Genomic DNA, 24,985 nt, shown 5'->3' on the forward strand with positions numbered 1-24,985 from the left:
ACTGCTCAGCCTGGAGAAGAGAAAGCTCAGGGGGATTTATTCACGTGCATAAATACCTGGCAGAGGGAGTAAAGACAGCAGAGCTAGACTCTTCTCAGTGTTACCCAGTGACAGGACAAGAGGCATTGGCACAAACTGAAATACAGGAAATTTCACATTAAAAAAAAAAAAGCAGCACTCTTCTCCTGTGAAGGTCCTCCAATGGGAACAGGTTGCCCAGAGAGGCAGTGGAGTCTCCATCCCTGGAGGTGTTCAAAACCCGACGGGACAGCTCCATGCAGTCAAGTCTCACTGCAGAGCCCTGAGCAGAGCTTGGACCAGGCAAGCTCCAGAGGCACCTTCCAGCCTCAACTGGTCTGAGATTATAAAAAGGAAGGAGGAAGGAGGAAGATACAGTATTTGGTACAAAAGACAACAGATACTTCTCTGGAAATATTTGCTGCCACTGCAGCATAAAGTAACAGTGATGTGTGAAAGCACATTGATTAAATACACCAGTACATAGGGCTGTAAGCACAGCAGTACAATAGATAAAAACTGGATATGAAACTAGACAGAGAGGTAACAGAACAATCACAAAAGAGAAGAATGGACACTAAAGGCAAAGGAAGATTGTTATGCTTAAAGCAACTTTGAGTATTGGACAATTCAGGCAATACTGACCACATTGCTCTTGAGTTCCTATGCATCCCTGAGTGAGACCTGTAAATATTGATGGCTCATTTTCTCAACTCATAAAATCACTTAATAGCAAGCATTAGTTCACATGACATTTTCAGGGGAAAAAAAAAAAAAAAAAGACAATCTTGTGGATTTGGTTACACAAAAGGGAAACAACCTCTACTGATTTCAGAAGTCACTAAACAAAACTGAAATCTAAGTGAAAGCTAACCAAAGGAGGAGGCCACAGACCAAGTAATTTCCATAGTCACAGGAAATACTGGAACAAGTTTGGGTTCTGTCATCAATAAACCAAAAAGAGAGTTTAGGAATTGGGGATGTTTAGCACAACATACACGACACAATTGCTCTCTTTTTTGTTTGTTTGTTTGTTTGTTTTAAGAAAAGGCAATTGTGAAGACAGGAAAAGTAGGAATAGCACCTACCAAGCTGAAAAGTTTAACTCCAAAGTCAGTATTAAAGAATATTTGTATTTATTGTTCTTGGCATTCTAAAAGTATTGAAAAATGTAGGACTGTGTTTCAGGCGAATTTGGTTATTTCCTTTTTCTTTTTCTTTTCTTTTTTTTTTTTTTTTTAATAATCTGCTGTTTTTCTTTTGTTTTGTGCTAGGTAGTTGGCATCTTAATGACTTGGTAATGATTTTCTTTAAGAAAGAACTACATGAATCATCAGAAATCAAAGGTGCTTCAATATCATCATAAAACTGAGCAGCCTCTCATGCAACGTCAGCCAATTCCATACACCCAGGTGCCAGGCAAAGGAGCACTTGGTACCAGAGCGCAATTGACATTCTGCTACGGTTTCACTGTCACAAGTAAGTAAGAAATATTTCACAACACCTCAGACTCATCCAGGCACAATACATGATGAAATGGCCACGGCAGTTTACATCTAGCCTCGTGTCTGAACTTTGCTCTTTGAGCCTGCTGTTACTGTATGTGCAGGCAAAGCTGCCCCCTCCTCTGCCATAAAGCAGCTCACTTGCTGCTCACAGGCTCTGGAGGGCAGAGAAAAGCTGTCATGGTGCAGGTGCTGTTCTCCAGGCTCTGTAGACAGGCTGTTAAGCCAATGTGTAAGCTGGAGACATGGTCACTGATGATGGCCCTGAAGGGTTGACTTGCTTCTTGTTTGGTTGGTTGGTTTTTAACCAAAGTGTTTGAATCAGGTACATCACCCGAAGGAAAAGACTTGGGGGGTGGAGGGGCATATTTCCATGTCTGCACAGTCAAATCCCACAACTTCTCCACAGCCCCAGGTGAGTCTCCAGCACAAAGCAGGAGCTCTCCTGAAAAGCAGAAGCTGTTTGGTCAGCTCTGGCTAAGGAGAGGGCTGAGAAGAAATAACCCCAGCTATTCTGCTGCTTGCCTGCCAAGCAATAGGACCTCTGCGATGAGCTGAGTGGGTTTCACCAGCTCTTCATAGCAATGGAAGGGGATTTCCCATCTGACATGCAGCTCTTAAAGCAGACCAGGAAAGAGGAAAAATTGCCGGCACCCTGATTCACCCTAGGAGCTACAGATTGATCCAATCTGCACTGGTCAGATATGCTTGCCAAGAAAGAACAGGAGAGAAGTGAGGAGAGTTGTGGAAATGAAGAAAAGGAGAGGTACAGATAATCAAAGCCTCTAATTTCTTCCCTTTGCTGTTTTAAGTGGTGAACTGAACCCCTTAGGATTAGCAGGTTGGACATATCTCATAAGTAGTGAAATGTTTGTTGATGCAATCAGCACCTGACTGAAATGAGAAACAGCAGGTGCATTTGTAATGAAGGGAAAGGAAACTTTGTCCTGACCTCCAAAAAATGACTGCTGTGAAGCCATTTGACAATTCATAAGACCTTTTACCTGCGGGCTGGAAGAAATCGTTCTTTTACACCAGGTCCACAACCCCAGAAGGTTATCAGGATCGCCTGCTGCAGATGGCACAGCTCGTGCTTAAAGATACACAGAGGAGAGAGGAATGGTTTGAGCCTCTTGAGATTTGCATTAGGGAGATAAGACAAATTTCACAAGATTTCCTGAGAAATAGGCACTCCACCCTTGAACTGCTTCCTTTGCAGAGCACATTCCAGTTACTCATTCTTTGCCTCCTGCGGTAAATAAACTGAGCATTACTCATAAAATTGTAGAATGAACTTTCCCATGACCAGGGAAATTGGTTATAAACAGTATCATCTCTGAACCTGACTCGACAAAACAGAGACAGGCTAGCAAACACAGTATCCATCCGCCGGCCTCCCTACCTGCAGAAGAACAGAACACATTCAGGAAAAACACCTTCTCATCTGTCTTCCGCAGCAGCTTCTTCTTCAAGGAGCAGCTGCGTATCAGATTTCTTTGTAAGGCTGACTGTTCAAGTTTATCTGATGAGGGTTGTTTGCATAGTTGAACAATAGCATGGAGGTTGTTTCTTTCAGGAGATATTTCCTGTAAACTGGTATAAATTTTATCTTCAAATTTTATGGGACTACCATGGAAAACAACAACAACAGCAAAACTAAGGTTCCAAGATAAAAATATGTTCTCTGAGTTAATCCATTTCGAAGAAAAAAATCTCTCCTTTATTTGACAAAATATATAGCCCTGAACTAATATTAAAGCATCTGAAATGTTCAGTGCTTAATTCTGTTATGTAATTCTTAAATCCTTCCTCTCCTGCCCAGCAGGCTGTCAAGAGAAACATGCTTTGTTAGCTGGGATCACCTGTTTCACATACGCTGCCTCAGCTGTCAAAATGATGAAGAGTAAATCCTCCTGCTGAGGTGTAGAAGGAAAACATAGCATTTCAGCCATGGGAGAGCTCTTTGATTTATGTCAGGCTTCTAATTACTGTGATGTTTTAAAAAGAAAGAGGCAAAAAGCAAAAAAGCAAAAAAGTCTTTCAAGAAGAGGTTGTGGGAAAAAAATTATTTTGTTTGGATATTGTGCCCTCTGTGCTGTTAAGGAACAGCATAACTGAGTCTCTAGGGAGGGAAAAGAAAAAAAAAAAAAAAAAAAAGATTTGTTTTGTTTTTAATCTTAGAAAAAAATACTCCCACTGATCTGGGATATCTTTTTTCCATCAACCAGATGTAATAGCAAGGGATGGACAATCACAGAGAAATCCAATAGCAGCACAAAAGAAATACAGAAGAAGTACAATAGAAAAATGTATCCAAGAATTCAAATCAGAAGTGAATGTTTCCAAATGTTACTTTGATAGTTAGATCTTTGATAATATTGATACTTTGCTTTGAATAAATGTAATAATGTTTAATTCTACTATTTGCAAATAAAAAGGTTTGCAGTAACTTGTGGCTTTCTGCTACCTGAATGATCCCATATACTGGCTGAGCAAATTTTCACCAATGTCTTCAAACTTTCTGCTTTTCTGTTAGTTCAGGCATCCCCATTAGCGTGAGTGGGAGTTCAGGCATGCCACAATCACTCACAGAGTCTTCATCAGCTCTTGATGTCCTCAAAGACTATTGTGTCCAAGTAGGCAGTAATCTTTTCACTTATTCAAGTTATAATATTTCCACCACTATTCAAAACTGAAAACTTATGACAATGTGGGTTTTATTTTTCACAGAGTTTATAACACTTTTAAATAAGAAGGGTCAAATCCTGATCTCCTCAGTTTGTTCAGTACCTTCCTCCACCACACTTCCAAACCATGTAACTGGATGTGTACATGGACTAAGGAGTTGACACAAGAACAAGCATTTTCTAATCATATAGTGTCTTTTTTGGAGCTGAAAGGGCTTTGAGTTTTCTGAGCAGCACACTAGAGGTGTAGAGCTTGGGGAGACTAGCATGAAGAGGGTAATGTGCTGACCTTGAGAGTTCCCTCCCAGCCTAAATCATTCTATGAAAATGAATGGTGTTAAACTCTTAAAGACCACTACTTTATGCTATTTGATGTATATTGTGCTATTATTTTAATACAGTGTCTTGAAATAGTATATTATTATACTAAATCTTATATGTTTATATATTTTTATACACAAATAATGTTATTTACTAAATTACATGTATTATATTATACATACAAAATAATTATAACTGCTTAGTATTATACCTACATGTATTTATCATTAGCATTTATTGCAATTATAATTGTTTAGTATTAGTACCATTTATTTTCAAAGTTCATGTCATGCTTTAAAATATTGTTGTGAATTAATTGCAACTGTACTTTCCTACATTTCAGATGCCTTTGAGCATCTGAATCTAATATTCTCTGTCCTTTTTTGTTTTAGCAGACTCACATGTTCCACTATTAATCATCTGAGAACTTTGTACAAAATGCACTGTGTCAGTAGGATTGCCTATTTACTTATTGCTTATCTTGTTTACCAAATTACAGCAAACAAAGATAGTAAGAAAAGATATCCAACAAAAATGTATTCTGATGTTAAAACTTTAATCTGGTTTCTTAAGTAAGCAGTGATAAAACAACACATAGAAGGCAAAATTACCCACACAAACACCAAGCACATTTTAGGGCAACCACAGGAGAAATACCCATCTCCTTTCCCTCTTAAATTCACTGCAAAATCTTCCCCTGACTGTGGGGAGAACAAGAGTTTTCTGAGAAGTATTTTTGAAACATTCAGCTGTGGTGCACCCAGAGATGCTCTGCAGTCTCTTGGTCATTAACCAGATAACTATTTTTGCATAGAATGGAAAAAAAAAAAAAACCCCTAAATATATAGCATAGAAATGCAACTGAGCAGTGTGTTGCCTTCAGCTGGTAGAAATGAAATAATAATGTAAAAATTAATATATAAAAGCTAAGGGTAGCAATTAAATTTCTTTGTATTATTATTATACCAAAAATACAATCTCACACAGAACAAAGTCAGCTAAGAATAGGAGCATTATGATGTCCTTAGAAATGTAATTTTTCTATTTCTGCAATAAGTAGATGAATTTTACCACTGCTACATTGATGTTCATCATCTGAATGTCTAGTCTTATGATTTTACCTATGCCTCTAATATCTTTTGTCTTAATACTCCCAATAAAGAGTACGTACAGACAAATTGCTCTTTTATACTTACAAGAATTCTATTAAATTGCATAGAAGAATCAACTCAGCTGCTAGAAGTGAATGTGCTTACAATAATTACTCACAAATGGGCAGATCAAAACCAAGCAACTGGAGCAGTTTCCACCCTAGCTCTCAACTCTGCCCCTAAGGAGCTTGTGCTCATACAGAAGAGTGCGTGACCTGAGGGGAACTTCAGGTCATGGGAAGCACCCGTGCTTTGGAATCCAGGTCAGAAGGGAACTTGAGAAGTGAGCCCATGTGAACCTAATGAGGTTCAACATGGCCAAGTGCAAGGTGCTGCTCCTGGGTCGGGACAATCCCAGACATGAGCACAGACTGGGAGAAGAACTCACTGAGAGCAGCCCTGTAGAGAAGGAATTGGGGGTTCTGGTGGACAAAAAAAGCTCGACATGAGCCAGCAGTACGTGCTTGCAGCCCAGAAGGCCAACTGCATTGTGGGCTGCATCAACAGGGGTGGGCAGCAGAGCAAGGGAGGTGATTGTGCCCCTCTGCTCTGCCCTTGTGAGGTCCCACCTGGAGTGCTGCATCCAGGTCTGGCGCCGCCAGCACAAGAAGGATGTGGGGCTGTTAGAGTGGGTCCAGAGGAGGGCCATGAAGATGATCAAGGGGCTGGAGCACCTCTCCTGTGAAGACATGAAGACAGGCTGAGACAGCTGGGAATGTTCAGCCTAAAAAAGAAAAGGCAACAGGGTGACCTCATTGCAACTTTTCAGTACTTAAAGGAGGCTTATAAAAATAGATGGAGAGCAGCTTTTTGCTCAATCACATAAGAACAGAATGAGGGAGAATAGTTTTAAACCCAAAGAGGATAGATTTAGATGAGGTATTAGGAGGAAACTCTTCACTCAGAGGGTGGTAAGGCAGTAGAACGGGTTGCCCAGAGCAGCTGTGGATGCCCCATCCCTGGAGGTGTTCAATGTCAGGTTGGATGGGGCCTTGGCCAACCTGATCTAGTGGGTGGCGTCCCTGTCCATGGCAGAGGGGTTGGAACTGGATACCCCTGAAGGCCCCTTCCAGCCTGAGCAATTCTATTGTTCCCTGGAACCAAAGCACTCTTCTGAAAATGTACCAAGAGCATTACTGGAATTAGGCAGAAGTCAATAACAAGGAGCTGCAATATGATTATATAAATATATCCTTCTAGTGAACCACTGCTGGGTGGACGGAAATTGCAAAATCTCCAGAACATGAGAGAATACCGCACATGACTACAGTGGGCTATAGTTTTCAGAAAGTTACCCTGGGAAACTTCAGTAGGAAACTATGTCTTGAGGTACATTCAAGAAAAACAGGAACTTGCTGTCTGAAAACCATTTAGCCAGTGTACAGGATTCACACAATCTGATCGTGTATCGAACCACATAATAACCTACTGAGATAGCCCACAGCTGATGGCACAGGTGGGGCCACCTTTATGTTGTGTATATAAACCTGTAACAAACACCTCTTATTGCACAAGCACCTGTGCTTTGGAATACAGCATGTAAACCTGACCGCGCTGGTTCCCTGCGATGCTTCGTAAGTATTACCTTATTGTCACTGAAGGGAAATAAAACCTCCTAAATTTGCTTCTGGCCTGCTCTCTTGCCCTTTGAGTTTGATTGCAATGCAGCTGGATCTTAGAGAATGGGAAGTTCACACGAGCACTACCATGTCTTTCCTTGACTGCAGCCGGCTGGTTCCTCTGCTCGATCAGGACTGTGTGGTGTGCAGGTCGTCTCTCAGACAAACTGATTTTCTTTTTTCTCTTCACTGTGCTTCTCCACCATTACTTTAGGAAAGTGCATTCTCTATATTAGCTGTCCTACTTAATGTTTGAGACATGTAGTCTCTGCAGATGTTCAGAAAGCACACAACAAATCATCAAAAATGTCAAATTCAGTGCTTGAAGAACAGTCCACATACCCATTTCTTTCTCTTTGGGTAACTGGGCTTTTTGCCCTAATGATATCTACTGACTCCAACTCTCTCACGGTCTCCTTAGGATATTCTACTTTTTATTATTATTATTATTATTATTAATTTTATTTATTTATTTATTTATTTATTTACCTCACAACCTCAGTTCTTCTTCATTCCACAAGAACACTTATCTGTTGGTCAGCTTCATTGATGACATTGATAACTTCATCAATAGCTTGGTAAACTCCTCTCCTCTCCTCTCCTCTCCTCTCCTCTCCTCTCCTCTCCTCTCCTCTCCTCTCCTCTCCTCTCCTCTCCTCTCCTCTCCTCTCCTCTCCTCTCCTCTCCTCTCCTCTCCTCTCCTCTCCTCTCCTCTCCTCTCCTCTCCTCTCCTCTCCATTCCTTTAGTATTTAGTATTTATTTAGTATTTTATATTTAGTTTATTTGTTGTTTATTTTAGTTGATTCCAATTTTGAGAGTTTTCTCTCTCGCTATAATTCTTTTTTTTTTTTTTCCGTAAGCATAGCTTTGGTGTTCTACTTTGGCAATCTCAGAAGGAAATTTATGCATCTTCCAAATTTAATTCAAATCCAATTCAGTTCTCAAATAAACACAGCAGAACAGCTTTGATGATATTCTAAAAGGTTGATGTTCATTTTGATGTCCACACTGAGGTAGCTGAGATAAGAAGTTAGTTTTTTTTCTGTCTCAATGCACAGAAACTTTTGTATTTTACATGTCTGTCAGTATTTCTTTGAATATAGGACACTCCAAAATAGAGAGCACAAGGTTCAACAATAGCTGCTGGTGTGTGCCATCCTGTCAGTGTCAGACCTAGGCACCAGAAAAGATCCACTACTCTGAATGAGTCCTTTTGGACCCCAGCCCCTGGCTTCATCAGTCAAACTAAGACCTCCTCATCTGACATCTCCTTGTGCATCTCATTTTCCTAGAGATGTTTTCTTTGGTCATCCATTCAGAAGGTCCTAGGCAAGTCTTCAAAGCCCTCTGATAGGCCTCTGAACTATGTTTTCCCAGCCTTCCAGTCTCTAAAACAGAAGAATCACTGTACTCCCTGGGTCTCTGTTGGGTTCTCCTTTTTTGTATTTCAAGACCTTAGATGTTCTCCAATATCATTTGTCCCATTGCTAACACACAGCCCCACACAGGTTATTTTTACTTTGTCTATTTAAGGCAAAGGTGACATCAGTGACTGTCTCTGAATGATCTCAGGACTGTCTTCATCTTCAAAATCCAAAGAATACGCCCCTCAGATGTCTTTATCAAACTGCTTTAGACTATGAAGCACTACATAATTGCTAAAGTCTTTGGAAATGGTTCAGGTAGTGGCAGCAATCCTGAGGTCAGTTTGCTTGAAGCATATTCTAGATACTGCTTCGAGACCTGTCACATGAACATTGATACACAGTACTTCTGAAGGAAAGAAAGAGGTTATTTAACTGCAGCTTAGTGTTTTTTTTTGAGATCTGTAATCCATCAGTGCACTTGCTTCACGTTCTCTTCTGTTTCTACTTCATATTCCAACTTATTTCTTTGTGTAGATTACAGAGAGGGACTGAAAGTATGTAGCTGACTTGTACCTATGGACCTGTCATCAAGTTAAAGGGTACTCAATATGAGTGCTCATTGGACTGAACCTCAAAAAAAAAAAAAAAAAAAAAAAAACAGAACCACAGAATCACATGGGCTGGAGGGAGCCTCTGGAAGCTAGCCAGTCCAACCCATTCAAACCAGGACCAGTTAGAGCTGCTTGGGCCCTGTCCAGTTGCATTCTGAGTATCTTGAATGATGATTTTACAACTTCCCTTCTCCAGTATTTGACACTTCTCACTGTGAGGGAAAAAAAAATAAATAGCTTAAATTTTTTATTATTATTATTATTTATAGCCCCTCCTTACATCTGATCATAATTTCATGTGTTCCTATTGGTGTGTGTTCCCCCTTGTCCTACCATCATGCACCTCTGAGAACAGATGGGATCCACCTCTCCTATACCCTCCCACCCGGCAGTACAGGCAGCAGTATAAATGTTTCCTCAAATTTATTTTACAGCTGAGCAAACACAGGTTTCTTAGCCCCTCTTCATACATTATCTACTAGTCCCCTAAAACTCCAGCTACTGGTAGCTGGCCTCATTTTGCCTTCGGATATAACCAGGGCATGAAGAATCTTCAGAACACCGCTACATAGCCGAGCTCTCCCATCAGTTTCATGACAGAGGTACATTAGTTTTGTGATAGCTCATGTAGATATATGTAAAATTGAAGATAGTGATATATCAAAGTTGTTCTCAGAAACAGATGATACAGTTTCTTGACAATAGTATAGCTGTTCATATCTCCAGAATGTCCTGAGAGATAGCTGACATTCGATGTGATGATATGGAGGTTGAAGGTCCATGAGCAGTGGCAGTGTAAAAGCTTGCTATTGCTGGTATTTCATCCTGTCCTTCGACTCCTCCACATCATCTCCTACTTATTCTTAACCTTTCCCATGCTCCTAGCTGTGGAAATTTCTGCTCTTGCACCAGCTCTGGCACTCATCACAGAAAGCGAGCCAATTCAGCTTCCTGGCAGAAAACAATCCACTTTTATTTTGTCTAGGTTTGTTCTCTGCCATGTTAATGAGCTCAGACAACTCAAGAAGGGATCCAACAAAAACCAGACCCATTTCACAAGCAGCAGAAACTGTGCACAGGCAGGAACTGGATGGCAGTAGTAAACATGCATTCTTTTAGTACCTATGTGCTTCTGGCTCAGCTTACCCTGTGGAATCGTGCCTCTGCTGGTTATTATTAGGTAATTCAGCCCTGCTCTCTGAGGTCAACAGGAATGCAGTTACTGATTCCTGAGAAATGTAGCAGATAAGGAATGCAGTGCCTTTTGACCTGAGAGAGAGCTGTCCTTTACCTCTGCTCTGCTAAGCATTTGCTGCGTGACCACTGGCTAGTAATGCAGCTGCTCTGAACCTTTCTCCATATCTGTAAAAAAAATGCTAGGAGCATGACACTGCTGCAAGAGGTTTTGTAGAGCCAATACGCCAACAGCTTTTGAAGTTCACAGACAAAGAAATACATGGATCCCGGGGCCTTCTAACTAACTTGGGTAAATGCCATGACCACCATAGAATAATCAGTATTAAATTCTTAATGCCCTTTCTCTGAATGTTGCTTGGCAATTCAGCATGAAATAACAAAACTGAAATTGCAACCAAAAGCATGGGGTGTACTTCCTTAAATACACTAAAACGAATTTTCCTTAATATAATTAAATATATTTCTACAAAAAAAAAGGATATATTTGATGATATGTTTCAATCAACACTATCATTCTGGACTATATGATGCTTCTCACTTCAAACACTCTTTTTCTATTTTCAGTTCTTCTGCATGATGCAAGAGCTCAGGTTAGTGCAGAATTAACAGAAATTCTTGAAATCCAGTGTAGTGTTAGCTTCCAGGTTCTCATACAATTTCCACCGATGATTCTTAATAGTTTCACTACAGCTGTCCTGGAATTTTTGATATCCACAGATGGAATCCAGAGTCTAGAGTGTGTACTGCTAACATTTCCATTCCGAGACTGTGTTTATACAGAAAAGTGACAAACGTTAATATTTAGAGAAATATTAACATATATTTTTTTCTAAATCTTATCATTGTGCATAGATATTTCTAAAAATAAGCTTAAATTGCTAATATCAAGTGCAAAAAAGATGCATGTCAGAAGATGTACTGTAAGAATAGCAGTTGCCTTGCCTTTGCTAATTTGAAAGTCAAATTAAAGAACAGGATGAGTCTATGTGAAGTGGCCTTCATATCATCCATTTATGGAGCACAAACTAGATTAATTCATTTGATAGGGAAAAATAGGATGAAAAAAAGAAAGAAAGAAAGAAAGAAAGAAAGAAAGAAAGAAAGAAAGAAAGAAAGAAAGAAAGAAAGAAAGAAAGAAAGAAAGAAAGAAAGAAAGAAAGGCAGAAAGGAAGGCAGAAAGGCAGGAAGGAAGGATAAAAAAAAGAAAGCCATCAAAATACAGCAAACAAGTAGAAAGCTATCTCAAATTTAATGCTTTTCCTCGATGCAGTGTCCATTCTCCCTTGGGAATTAATTTTGCAGTAAGCTGCCATAATTTCTGTATGGAAGTTAGAAGAACAAGCACCTCAGAGTTAAGGATGTTGAGACATGGAGTACCTACTATACCAGTAATGAATATTTATATTTCTCTGAATTATTCATTTTAATTCCCAAGAATGTTTACTTTTATCTATATAAAAATCATGGTGTTTTTTTTTTTCTTTCTGATTTTTCTATTTTGATTTGAGTAATACTATGCATGTACAGATTTATTGGTTTAAGAACTACTTTTCAAAGTGGCATTCATTGTCTTTAAAGTGTGAATTTACTTCATCCGACTGTTGCTTTTGTCCACATGAGAGATGGTAACTGCAACAATGATTGCTCAGGGTCTGAAGAGTGAGAGAGTGATTCTAAATATAAAATCTGATTCAGGGAAAACTATTGTTTAATATCAGGTCAGAAGTAAAATGCATCCTGCAAGACATCTTGCATCACCACAGTCATGGCTTCACAATAAAACTGTTCTTGCCAAATGGTGACAGAGCACTGTGGACACCTTCCAAAATAAGCCTAGGATAGAGAACAGAGTTGCTTGTTCTAATCTGCTTCCTCTATATCCGTGGAAAGGCTCCCTGCATGCAAGTGCTGCAGACCACGTACCATAAATGCGAGGGCACCGGCAACCAAGGTCATGATCTATTTGTGTTTGCTCCCTGGGCTGGCATGAGATACTGAATGTATTCAAGCGTGCAAGCATCTGCAATCTCACATGTATCATTCATGCTCCCAGTAGGCAAAAGGGTACATGCAACAGCATAACTCATGATCCTGGCACGCTTCACACTTTGTGTGTACACCTGTTGTAGGCCAATTCCAAATATTTCCCTTCAGCTCTTCCTACAGGAACACAAAGATCAGACATCAGTAAGGTACAGCAGGATTCAGCCTGACGAGCTGTGTCACTAACAGGCGAAATGGAAAGACATGTGGATGTCTGGCATCCACTCTTTAATTCACACGGTATCACATGCTTGGAGTAGCCTGACACGGTCACATTTTGTCCTCAACTTGAGGTCAATAAAGAAGAATCAGCCAGAAAGAGCAGAATGTAATTACCAACATGCCTCCATCATTCTGCTGATACTAAAAAAAAAAGAAGAAAAAAAAAAAAAAAAAAAAAGGTGGGAGGAGGGGAAGGTGTTATTAGCTATTGAAAACAGTTATTTAGGAAACAAATTACTTGTCTTGGAAAAATGTATTGTAAATATTTATGTGCTTAATGAATGTGCATCAAACGTGTTCGTTCCCTTAAAATATCCAAAACCACCAGTGGGGTTATACATACTCAGAAGTGGAGAAACACCGATATTCATGCTCCTTTGGGCACACTGCTTCCATCACCAAACTAATTCCTTTAACAATATCTGAGCCGCGTGTAGCCTCGCACCATCTCACCGCAGAGGTATGGCCGCAGCTCCACCCTTCCTTCCCCTGCAAACAGCTTCCTTGGAACAGTGCCCACTATCTGTACTGACAGGTCTCCAAAGAGCAACTTTCAACTATAAAGCAATAAATACCACAGGGAAAGAAAAAAAAAAAAAAAAGTGTTCAAACATCAAAATAAAAACATTGAAGGATAAAGAGTACGCTGTTCTATTGAATATTCATATTACTCTATTCTGTTGAATGAGCTAGGAAGACTAAGTTGTTCTCCATGACACTATTTTCTAGAGTCTGCCAAAATTTTCTGCTTCTGTCTGTCTTGCTCAAGAGTCTGCTGCAGGGTAAAGAAATGGCACAGGTTATCATTTCCATCTCTCCTTTCCCAGGTGTGTGAAAATACAGAGACACTGCTAAAGAATACCCAAGAAAATGGTAGATTTGCACATCCTAGGAAAATTCTGTAACTCAGTGATCTTTTAAAATTTTGTATAGGTGCAGTAGTGTTTCATGTTTTGCATAAATATCAGTCATGATATTACTTCCTCCTTTTCTGGATCCTGAGAGACCTCAACCTTTGCTGAAAACAGTTATGTCATACCTCAAGCTAAAATTTAGGTTCAAAACATCATACGACAGGTTTTAAAAGAAAGAAAAGAAAATACAAAAATCGTACTAATTATACTGATGAATTTAGACTTCAGTAAGATCCTCTGAGATTAATTCCCTGAGCTGTTAGTCTGTATGGAGATGGTGTAGCCCTGCATAAACTTTTAGAGTCAGCTGTGGTTGCTGCCCGTGGCTGTAGTGTAGAGGTTGCCCGCAGTGTAGGTTGTGAGAGTTGACAGGTGGAGAATTTGGAGGGTTCTCCTGCACAGCCAGAGAGGATTGTTGCCACCTCCTTGCACCACCTGCCTCGGGTCATTCCGTTTGGGCTGCAGAAGCAAAGTCTCAGAGCTAAGTATTCTCTGAACCGTAGCTGACATTTTAAGAAGAAATGCCAGTCATGGTTAAAACATTTTAGGGTAATAGAGAATCTTTGATAACATTTAGTAAGCAGTTCCAAGTGCTTTCTTACTCTAACTCTTAAAAGCACGCAACTTCTTACTAAACTGTTATCTGTCTCATTTTGGACTTTGTAATTACAGGCTGTAACTAAGTCATTTGCTATCTATTATACATTAGTAAAGAGCCTTAGCATCCATGCCAAGGTGCCCTGATGCCAACAGACACAAAAAAATGGAAGCACTGGATCAGATGTCACACCACATATTACCACGCAGCAGCAATCTGATTGCGTCTGACCATATTCTGACAAAATACCTCAACTTTGGACAACTACCACCAACGGGAAACAAAGACAAATCCATTTAATTGGAGCCGGCAGAGGACGATTTACCGCAACATTTCACTAGTTAACTTCTCACATGCTTTAGTCAGCTTTATTAGCTTTTGCAACTCCATCACGGGTCTTGCAACACCAGCAGTTTTTCTTGAAGCACTAGTTGCCGACACGTAGGAAGGCCGGAGGACCAAGATCACGGGGTTTGGGTGGGTTTAGTTTTTTATTGAAGTCAGTACTTCTGCTGGATGCAGAGACCAGCTCTGCGAAGCGACACCGACCCCGTTGTTGCGGCCAACGTTTTACAGGTGGCTGCCCCAGGCGAGGGTGGCTGCCTCAGAAGCCCTCGGAGCTGCCCGGTACGGGACAGAAACGGGCTTGGAGAGGGACACGAAGCCGCCCCGGGCTCCCCCCAGGGGCCGCCTCAGCCTTCCCGCCCTCGCGCCACCAACGGCCACCAACGGCCCCCCGCGCGCCGCCCGTCACGCGCCCCCCGCCCACTCCTCCGCCACCCCCGTCCCGCTTCCTGCGCCTCCCGGCCCCGCCCTTCTCCCCCCCCGCCCCCGCCGCGCCCCGGGCGCCGATTGGCTGCGGGCTCGCGACGCGGGCGGCAGCGCCCCCCGTTGGCCCCGCCCCTTTGGCGGCCCCGCCCCGCCCCGCCCCGCCCGCCGGCTTCACTCGGTGGCCACGCGCCGCAGGGCGGGCGGTTGGGCAGCGCGAGCGCGGCCGTTGAGCGGCTCTCCCCGCTCCGCGGCCGTTGCAAGGCGGGGACGGGCGGCGGCCGTTAGCCGGAGGGGGGGGGGGGAGGTTGTTGGTGGTGGTCCTGATGGCCGCGTCGGACCGCGTGGCGCTGGGGCCGCTGGTGGGCTCCATCGATCAGGGCACCAGCTCCAGCCGCTTCCTGGTGAGCACGCCGCGGGGATCGCGCGGGGAGGGGGCCGGGGCGGGGACGCTGCGCCGGGTGTCCCCCCCCCCCCACAGCCTCCCTGCGCCCTTGGGGAAGGGCAGCGCCGCCCTGCCCTGGCTGCCGCCCCCGCAGGAGGATGAGGAGGGGGGGGAGTGCTGAGGGCCCCCCGGCCTGCTGCATGCAGGAGGATGGAGCTCCCTCCGGGCGGCCGCGGGGAGATACCGTGTGTAAAAACCCCACCGGCCGGGCTCCAGCCCGCTGTGGGGGCCTCTTGGGGCGGCTGCTGCAGTTCCGGGCTCGGTGTCAGCGCGTCCCGGCGTTCAGGTGGCTGGGCTCGCCCACCCTGCGGAAGGTGGGCCTGGCTGAGCAGCGAGGGAGGACGGGTTTGTTTAAGGATGGGGCGGTTAATGACAGCTCCCTAGGTTAAGGCTCTAGTCATTTCCATATTATGCAATAGACGGTAACTAATGTCATTACTATCTCCCTAACTTACTAGAACAGCTTCCTGCTTGCAAATCTCTATGCATGCTGTCCTGTCTCCTAGTCAGTAAGCTGTAGCCATTTGACATAGACCCTGGTGATAGCTTCTGTTCTGGAACCTACGTAGAGGTAACAACCAGATAGGAAATGTTGCCAAATATGCACGATGTTAAACTGGGAAGATGAATGAGATATGCTTCCCCCATGTGGAATTTTCTTTCACAAAGCAGGAGACCGAGTATCTTGACCTGTGTTACCGTTATTTCTCAATATCACGACCTTCATGGGATTGTCAAATGACAAAGCAGAGATATAGGGGTGGAGAGAAACTCCAAACTGACAAATGACACCAGCGGGCTATCTGGAATGCCAGTCAGGAGCCCTTTTCAAAAAAATAATTGGAAAAGTTCCCTGTAATGCCTGAAAATAAATTCTGTCTGCTTTACACGTGCAGCTGAGTTAACTCTTTTTCTTAGCCTACAAGGAAAGTACTAGTAGAACTGAAAGTGACACTTTGAACTTCATACTCAAGATCTTTTTATGAGTACAAGTTCTTCTAAAAAGAATTTCCTTGCACTAATTGCATTCATCAGCAGTTTTTATACTGTCAGTTGTTATTTAATTGTTTGTGGGTTTTTTTTGTCTGAAATGAGGTATGTTTCTGTTCAGGAATTCAGATGCTCAAATAAAGAAGAGGCCATACCTTTTTACTTAATTATTTTTAAGAAAGTATATAGTGTCTATCGTTCTTTTCAGTTCTTCATATCTTCAGTCTCAGTTTTTCTAAATTCTTTTACCTTGACGGTGCAATCAAACTGTTATGATAATAAAATTGGATGAATTTGAGCAAAAAATGCATTTCGTCACTGAATTAAAATTAGAACATGGGGTAAGGAGGCAGAGGGCAAAGCATGCAGGGATCTGCTACAAGCCACATCAGTCACTCAGATAGCAATACATGTATCTGGATAATCCTATACAGGAAAGAGATTGCCAGAGTTAGAAGAGATTTTTCTTTGAAATGCTGTATGACAAATGGTGGTGTTCCCTTTGTCTGCGTTGTTTCCCTGGCTCTTCTGCTACCTGTTAACAGATGCTAGTTGTTTTGCTTTCTCATTGCTCATTTGCTTTCTCATTGATCTCTTTTTTTTTTTTTTTTTTTTTTTTTTTTTTTCCCCTTTTAGTGTTCCCAGGCAAGTCACTGGTCAAAATCAAACTGTTGGTTACTTTTCACCTGTCTATGCTGTGCAGCCATTACCTTTTTTTATTTATTTATTTATTTTTGAAACAGAGGACAAGATTTTGATCTGCCTAAAGATGTCTGGGTGAAAAACTTGGCTAGGGTAGCATCAATAGTTCAGTCTAAATGGTGGTGATGTTCCACAGGGGTTGGTAGTGAGGGCTGATACCCTGTGGTATTGTCATCAGCATCCTGGGTGGTGGGTTAGGATGTGCTCTCAAGTTTGCAGGTGAGCAGTTGATTGGAAGTCCTGGTGGAGAACTGGCCTGTCAGAAGCATTATGAAGTTCAACAAACTCTAGCGCTTGGGACAGAAGGCTTGGAAGCAGCTTGGTGGAAAAGGATCCAGAGTCCTGCTGGACAGCAAGTTGAGCATAGGAAAGCTGTGTGTCCTTGCAGCGGTGAAGATTAACCATGTTAAGAAGAGTACAGCCAGCAGATCAAAGGAACTAATTATTCCTGTCTATGTGCCACTTACAAGGCAGCACTGAGAACACTGTGTCTGGTTTTGCGCCCCCCCCCCCCGCCCAAAGGAACAGAGTCCAAAAAATTGAGCTTAGGCTGGCAGAGGGTCTCTAATGTGGTTTGTGCGCTGCAGCACGTGACATGCAAGGCAAAGCTGGGAGACCCTGGGCTGTCTGTCTGGGGCAAGTGTAAGGAGGCATAGAAGGGGTGTCTTTAGCTATCTAAACACTGCATGTAGAGAAAACAGAACAAGGCTTTTCTCAGAGAAGCACAGAAAAAGAAAACAGGCGACAAAGACAAGTTACAGCAACATAAACCTCAAATAAATTGAGGAACAAAAGGTTCACTAGGCTCAAACACTGTATCAGGGCCCAAAAAGACAGATCTCTATCCTTGCAGGTACTTAACACCTGGCTGGAAAAGGCCCTGAATAAGCAGGTGTAATTTTAAATTTAACATTATTTGAGCAGTGGGTCAGGCCAGAGGACTCCAGGGATTCCTTCCAGCATTACTTATTCTGCGATTCTATGTATGGACGCAAGCCAGGATTTGTGAGATTCTCCTGCGTCCATGAATGAGGCTGTCTGATGATAAATAAGCATCAGAACTGAGGAAACTGCATCTCTGTTACTGCCACTCCTTGTTTATCCTTATCATACACAATGCACACAAACAGTTTTAGCTTATGCTGTCGCCTTGCCCTCAGAGGACCTTTATTTGGATCTTTTCTTCTGCAAAAGAAACTGTCATTCCTTGTGTGAGATCTTAGTTTTCCTGTTAAGTTGGGATGAGCTTGGATGACCGGTTCAGAGTTACTGGAGAGAGCTCAGGGCTTTGAGTGCCATCCCCATTGCTTGCAGCTCATTTTCTTTAGATACCAAGCTGGAGGAAAAATGGGTAGGCTAAACAACTGTACCTGAGTACAAATTCTGATCTAGATGTTTTGCCAAATAAGTTCATCAAATACTTGCATCTATCACACTCCATTTTACTCAAGAATGATATCATTAAAATCCATTGTAACACCTGCTACTTTCACTAAAAGCCTTGGGGTCAGGAGTTAATGGCTCTGCCTGATCTCTTGAAAGGTATTTGCTGGGTAAAGCCTTTCTGGCATTTTACCCAAGAACAGCAAGAATTGAAATATTCGATGAAGTGTCAATACAGTGAATTACACATACTGTACTCCAAGTCCTAGGTTTATCAGTCAGTCACAGATTTATTTTTTTCCACCCTGTGCACATTTTTTTTCTGCCTTGATATCCAGAAGAAACACTTCAAATAAAATTATGTCACGCCATAACCATTCTTTTAAGTAAACAAAACCAGCTTTTACTTAAGGAAACACGTAGCATCCATTGAGCTTACCCTACAGAAGGGAATCCCTTCTACTCCTCCACTAAGTAGCCCAACTTTTTTGGGAAAAAACAAAAAAATTGGCCGTGTAGCTAACAAGAAAGTTAAAAATGTTGCAAATGCTTTATTTTTTTTTCCGTGAACTCTTAGCTTTTATCACTTAAAAGGGTTACGGTTTTGCTTTTTATTCCCATAATCATAAGTGCTTCTGGAGGAGGGGAGGAGCTGTTTGACAGGAGCCTTCCAAGCAAGATAATTTCTCTGAGATGAGTTAAAATGCTCATTCATGAAATCTGCCTGCCTGCTTGCTAATTCTGGTTAAATGCTAAGGGTGGAATTATTGTTTCTGTCATCCTTTCCCCAGTTGGGTTGATTTCAATGCAATTTCAAAACTCCGTCTTTGAGAGTGTTGGCCTACAAAGCCATAGCTGTTTCAGCTTAACATAAACTCATCAAAACACAGCATAGGCTAACTGAAGTAGCTTTTCTGCAGGTAGAGTTATGACTAATGGTAAGTTACTTGTAAAATCTGTCACTGTTTATTGTGTTTTCAGCCATGAAGCTTCTTCATCACTTACATAAGCCTTGTGTTTGTTTGTCTCACGGTTCTTTTTCATTCTTTGAAAGTTGGTAGGGCTGGTTGATCTGAATTCTTTTCCACTAAGGTGATAAAGGGTGAATGTAATGCCGTGCAACTGTTAGCACTCCTTAGTGTGATGTCATGGATGAAACAACTTGAATTAAATGATCAGCTTTTCTGTTTGCTTGCTTTCATACAACATAGCTACATAGCCTTCTCTGCTTCATTGTTTTGAGTCAAAGCTCTAGCTCTACTTCTTTGTATGATACATTTGCTGGGAGAGGAAGGAGGGTGTTACTCTTTTTGCCTTAATCCCTCACCAGAGCATTTGGTACATTTCTAGATGTTTTCACTGCCTTCCATCAGATCATCTCTGCCCCAAGATAGCTCTACATGCCCAAATGGCCCAGACAATTCTGTATCTACTGCTGATACAATTAGGACAAAACTGACTTTGACTTTTTTTCCCCTGTGAGAAGTGAGAGATCATTATTATAAACTGGAATCAGCTATTAATGAATTAGAAAGGAGGGAAAGTAGTTACGGAAATACACTTCAAACCTGTTTCAACAGGAATGTGTTGACCTTATCTGTGTTAGTCATTGTCACCTATTTCTCTTGCACCACTGTCAGAGAGAAACAAGGATAGTTTTTTCTTTTTGGCCACAGCCTGGTGGGGGTGAGCAAGAGCTACAATGTGTTCTGCTTATTTCCTACTTTGTTTACCATTTTCTAATGGGTTTAAATGTAATGTCTCCTTCATGTTTAGCTTCCTTCTGTGTATCAAAATTCTATTATTACTATATAACATGGTATTGTTTTCAGCAACTCTTTTTAATCCCCTGCCCAGAGGTACAAGGAGTGTTTGCTGCTTTTGTTGAGGATGTCAGAAGCTTGCGGTTTTGTTTGTGTTGGACTGGGAGTTCGTGTTTACCTAGTTCTTCTCTGTGGACATGAAAAAAATCCATGCGTTTGTAGTCTTACTGGTTCTGTTGAGAAATTATTCCTGCTAGAACAGCTTACTTAGAAGGAGGCAAAATCCTCGCTCTGCTAGAGCTTCACCCTTTATTATCTGCAGGTCACACACTCTAGGTTTAATGAGTGACCTCGTGTGGTGGAATCTGTATTTATTTCCTTCTAAGAGTAGGGATCCTTATGTGCTACCTCCTATTTCAAGGAATACTAAATGATTAATGGTGAATGATTACTGAATATTTAACATTGCTAATAAGTCACATACATACATATTAAACCTGTGTTCAATAAAATGTCTTCTATCTTTATTATTACACCTTAGTAAATGTTACTACGCTTTTGGCATAAAGGGAATTTCAAGTATAAATATCTTGCTACATACATGCAAGACTCAATCTCTCCTATTAACCGTATTGCTTAGCATTTTAAGACTCTTATCCAATTATATCAATTCCTTGCAAGCATGCAGTTACTGACGGAGCTTACCCTCTTCTAAGATAGCTTCATGTCAAGGCTGAGCTGGTAGGTGAAACAGAGCTAAGTAAATACAATGGAAAAAATACAGTGGTGCTTTTCTGTGTAATCTCTCAGGTGACAACAGAAAAGGAAGAACATAGACCTCTTTAAGAATTCTCTTCTGGGGAATAGAATAGAAAAAATAACTTTTAACGTGTTCCAGAGAGGTTGTGCTTTTTCCATCCCTGAAGGTTTTCAAGACCTGCTTGGAAAAAATCCATGGGCAGCTTGGTGACCCTTCTTTGAGCAGGAGGTTGCACCAGACGTGTCTAAAGGTCCCTTCCAGCCTGCTCTATTCTACAATTCGAATATGTAACTAAAACATTTCTGAACATCAGGGTTTCAGCAGTTATCATTGACAGCAAAGCTTACCAAAATATTGCATAAATGCTAATACCTGATCGCTGCTTATGGATATTTTTTGTAGTTGTTGATACATGAGAAAGTGGCTATCAATTATAACTTCACTGTATTTATTCCAAAGAACAAATGTTATTTATCATTGTTTAAACTTCTGTGTTCATAGAAAATTAAACTGTGTAATTTATTTGCAGGTGTTTAATGCAAAAACAGCGGAGCTCTTGAGTCACCATCAGGTTGAGATACAGCAGAAATTCCCTAAAGAAGGGTATGAATTTTCTGTGGCTTTTTATTCATTTATGGACATTTCAGTAGAGCATATGTATTGTTGTGTATGAATGACCAAAACTGAAGTCGATGATCTAAAATGACTATTTAGAACATACTATCTGCTATAAATGATTCTGTGGTAGGAAAAATGGCATAATATAACTATTTTAGGCATCTAGTATGTGCTTTGTGTTACGTAAGCTAAAAATACTTAGTTTTTCACTCTGACCAATCATTAACACGTTTTCTTGTGGTCTTGTTTAAAGTGGTAAAGCTGGTTATTTTTGCAATTTAATCATATTCTTCAGCTTAGTCCGTAGAGATGGCACAGTTTGTTCTCTGAGGTGTTTTTTGTTTGTTTGACCTATCATTTTGTTAACTGACCTACTGGTTGCTCCAAAGCCCTCTGTATGGAATAAAACAAAACAAAATTCTTGTTTTCTGCAGATAGTTTTGCTATGAAAATACAACTTACTCTTTAAAAATGCTTTGAAAATCATTAAACTTTTTATAGGTATGTAAAACATTCTCTGTAATTATGATTGTGTCAAAATGAATATACTTGATTTTTTTTCTCCTAACTGTATTTTTTTAACGTGCATTTTTATTGACTGTTTATTAAAGATGGGTGGAACAAGATCCAAAGGAAATCTTAAAGTCTGTCTATGAATGTGTGGAAAGAACCTGTGAGAAACTGCAACAACTGAACATAGACATCACTAACATAAAAGGTATTCCCAGTTCTTAAGTGTAACTCATGGCTTTAATATGCTCGTAGTTGAGCAAGTCAGATTATTTTTTAAGTCAATAAGGAGAAAGTATGCACTAGCCTCAAAGAAAATGTTCTCTTACTGAGAGTCATTTGTTTGGGAGGAGTAATGAGAAAAGAGGCTGTTTGTGTATATCAGCAATGCAAAATCTACAGAGTAGACTTAAACAATCTTACAAAATCACAGTGGCAGGCAATGAATGAAGAAATTCTGAAATATAAAATGTTTAGGAGTTACTGGGAGAAAAATAGTTTACCTGTCAGTGTTGGTGCTGTCTCAGTTTGAGCTAAATAAAAAAAAAGATTTAGAGCATGTAAGTTAAGCAGTAAAAGACGAATCGACAGTTAATAGAAGTAATCTTTCTAGACTGTAACATGAAAAAGTTGGAAGCATTTTATTTCCCATTTACTTTCCTCTTCTCCTTACCTGTTCGTCCCTCATCTCCACCTCTCCTTTCCCTCCCTCACCCCCAAAAAGAGGAAAACAAACCTTCTGAAAAGGATACTTCTTTCTATTTTGTCCTGAAGCCATTGGAGTCAGCAATCAGAGGGAAACAACAGTGGTTTGGGACAAGATCACTGGAGAACCTCTTTATAACGCAATTGGTAACTGCTATACTTCCTAAATATGTAACTTTGTAGAATGAATGTGTTGTAGAAAAATGCTTTCCTAGTTCTTTTCAGATCTCATTGTGATATAGCCTACTGACTTCTTTGAGTGTTTGAGATCTGTGTCATCTGCTGTGTGTTTGTATATGCAAGTGCAATTAAAAAAAGACTATTCTGTTAATTAATACCTAATAACTTAATAAATCACTTAATAGTCTTTTAACAAAAAGCAGTGTTCCTAAGGGGTTTTGTACATCCTTAGCATGTCATGAAGTCCTGACTTATGCACAACCACTTCCATTAAAATGAAGATTACTAAATTTTCAGAGTTTGATTTAACTTTGATTTAACTTTAAAGGAAACACGTTATGTAGATTTAGTTAATACTGATTTGTATTTGTATTTTTAATTTACCTTGGCTTTTGAGATTGACAGCTGAGAAATGGTAATTGTCTAGATTGTTTGTCTTAGCCTATGGCAATTTAGTTTAGCATGGTATCATTGCAAGATCAGGACTCTTGGGTATTTTCCTCTGTTGTTTACAGCTTTATCTTCAGCTGTACTATGATAGCTCTGGCATAGCGCTTCAGTTCAAAGTTTTCATAGTTATAGTAAATAATCAACCTGCTGTTTGTTTTGACCTTCCAATTTAATGACACTCATCTGCTATAAAGTAAGCAGCATTAGTCATTTGCTAATACTCTCATAGAGAAAAGTATATATTCCATTATGTGGAAAATCCTGTTTGAGTTTTCAAATCATTAGTTCTAAATCAAATGAGTGCATCCAAGCTTTTTTTTTTTCCCCACAAACATGTGTTAAAAATGGAATAGCAATACAGTATTCTTTCAGCTGTGTTAAAAAAAAAAAAAAAAAAAAAGGCAATAAATAAAGACAGGAATTTACTGCCAAGAGCTCTAATTTTGTAAAAGCAGCTTACATATGTCACTACTGGTGTGTTAGATCATTTAATTAATTCATTTTATTCATGTTTGTAGTGTGGCTTGACCTGAGAACCCAGTCAACAGTTGAAAGGCTTCTTAAAAGAATTCCAGGAAACAACAAATCCTTTTTTAAGGTGAGAGATATTACAGACTATTTAAATAGCAGCTGGATACTTACTGCTACAGTGTATAACGTTTTATGGATTTTTTGACCAAAAATTCCCCATTACAAAGTAAGTCAGTTGTAGCTTCTAGTTCCTTCTTAGCTGTAAAATGATTTTTAAAAATGCATAATACTATATACTAATCTGAGACTCAAAATAGATTTTTAATACTCGTTACATATTCTTACTAGAGAATTGGGTAACCCTTTGTAAGACTTAATTGAGTACTCCCTATCCATTCACTAAATATCACACCAAAAAAATAAGATCCAATAGAAAAATATTCAAAAATCATTTACTGATGTGAAATATTATCATTTTTCATCATATGCCATAATATTTAACTTAGTTACAACCAGTCTGAGAATTGCAGAGATATTTTATGAAAAGCAAATTCGTCCTTTTTTTTTTCTTAATAAGAGTATCGGTAAGAATTTGGAAAATAAATGCCTAAAGAATGGTATCAAAATTATTTGATTCATGTTTTCCTTGATCGGTTATATAAATATTTTATATTTTATGCATTTTCCTTCAGCCACAAAGTGGATGTAAGAGAGCATGTAAACTTACTTGATTTTTAAGTTCAAATAGAATACAAAATCCATCTTTCTTGTGTCATGCTGCTCATTTTTATCAATTTTACTTGCTGTCTAGTCATGGATGAGACCATGGATGAGACCAGACTTTTGCAAACAACTGTTTGGTCTTTGGTCTTTGTACTGTATTTAGATCAGCTTTGATCTTTGTCCATTAGTGCACTAGCCATTTGTTTTTGATATTTTCAGATTCATTTTATGCTTAATACTTATTAAAAGAACAAGTTTGTTTA

At 40.3% G+C, this 24,985-nt stretch overlaps 1 protein-coding gene across 10 annotated transcripts in view; it reads left to right on the forward strand.

Moving 5' to 3' along the window:
* Window positions 1-15,208: 15,208 nt before the first annotated feature.
* The window catches only part of GK (glycerol kinase), a gene marked incomplete at its 3' end in the record, with an annotated part of 34,913 nt that continues 25,136 nt past the window's right edge, over window positions 15,209-24,985 (forward strand). For 6 of the 10 annotated variants that reach the window (XM_084517150.1, XM_084517153.1, XM_084517154.1 and 3 more), the window contains exons 1-5: window positions 15,593-15,781; window positions 21,595-21,668; window positions 22,295-22,401; window positions 22,968-23,045; window positions 24,047-24,126. In XM_084517150.1, coding sequence (XP_084373276.1) covers window positions 15,608-15,781; window positions 21,595-21,668; window positions 22,295-22,401; window positions 22,968-23,045; window positions 24,047-24,126 — 513 coding nt within the window. In that variant the 5' untranslated portion in view covers window positions 15,593-15,607. Of the gene's footprint in view, window positions 15,427-15,592; window positions 15,782-21,594; window positions 21,669-22,294; window positions 22,402-22,967; window positions 23,046-24,046; window positions 24,127-24,985 lie in introns of those variants that run through there. The other 4 variants (XM_084517158.1, XM_084517159.1, XM_084517157.1 and 1 more) reach the window with 3 other exon arrangements.

Source organism: Aythya ferina (assembly GCF_964211825.1).
Source record: "Aythya ferina genome assembly, chromosome: 1".
Classification (NCBI taxonomy): Eukaryota; Metazoa; Chordata; class Aves; order Anseriformes; family Anatidae; genus Aythya; species Aythya ferina.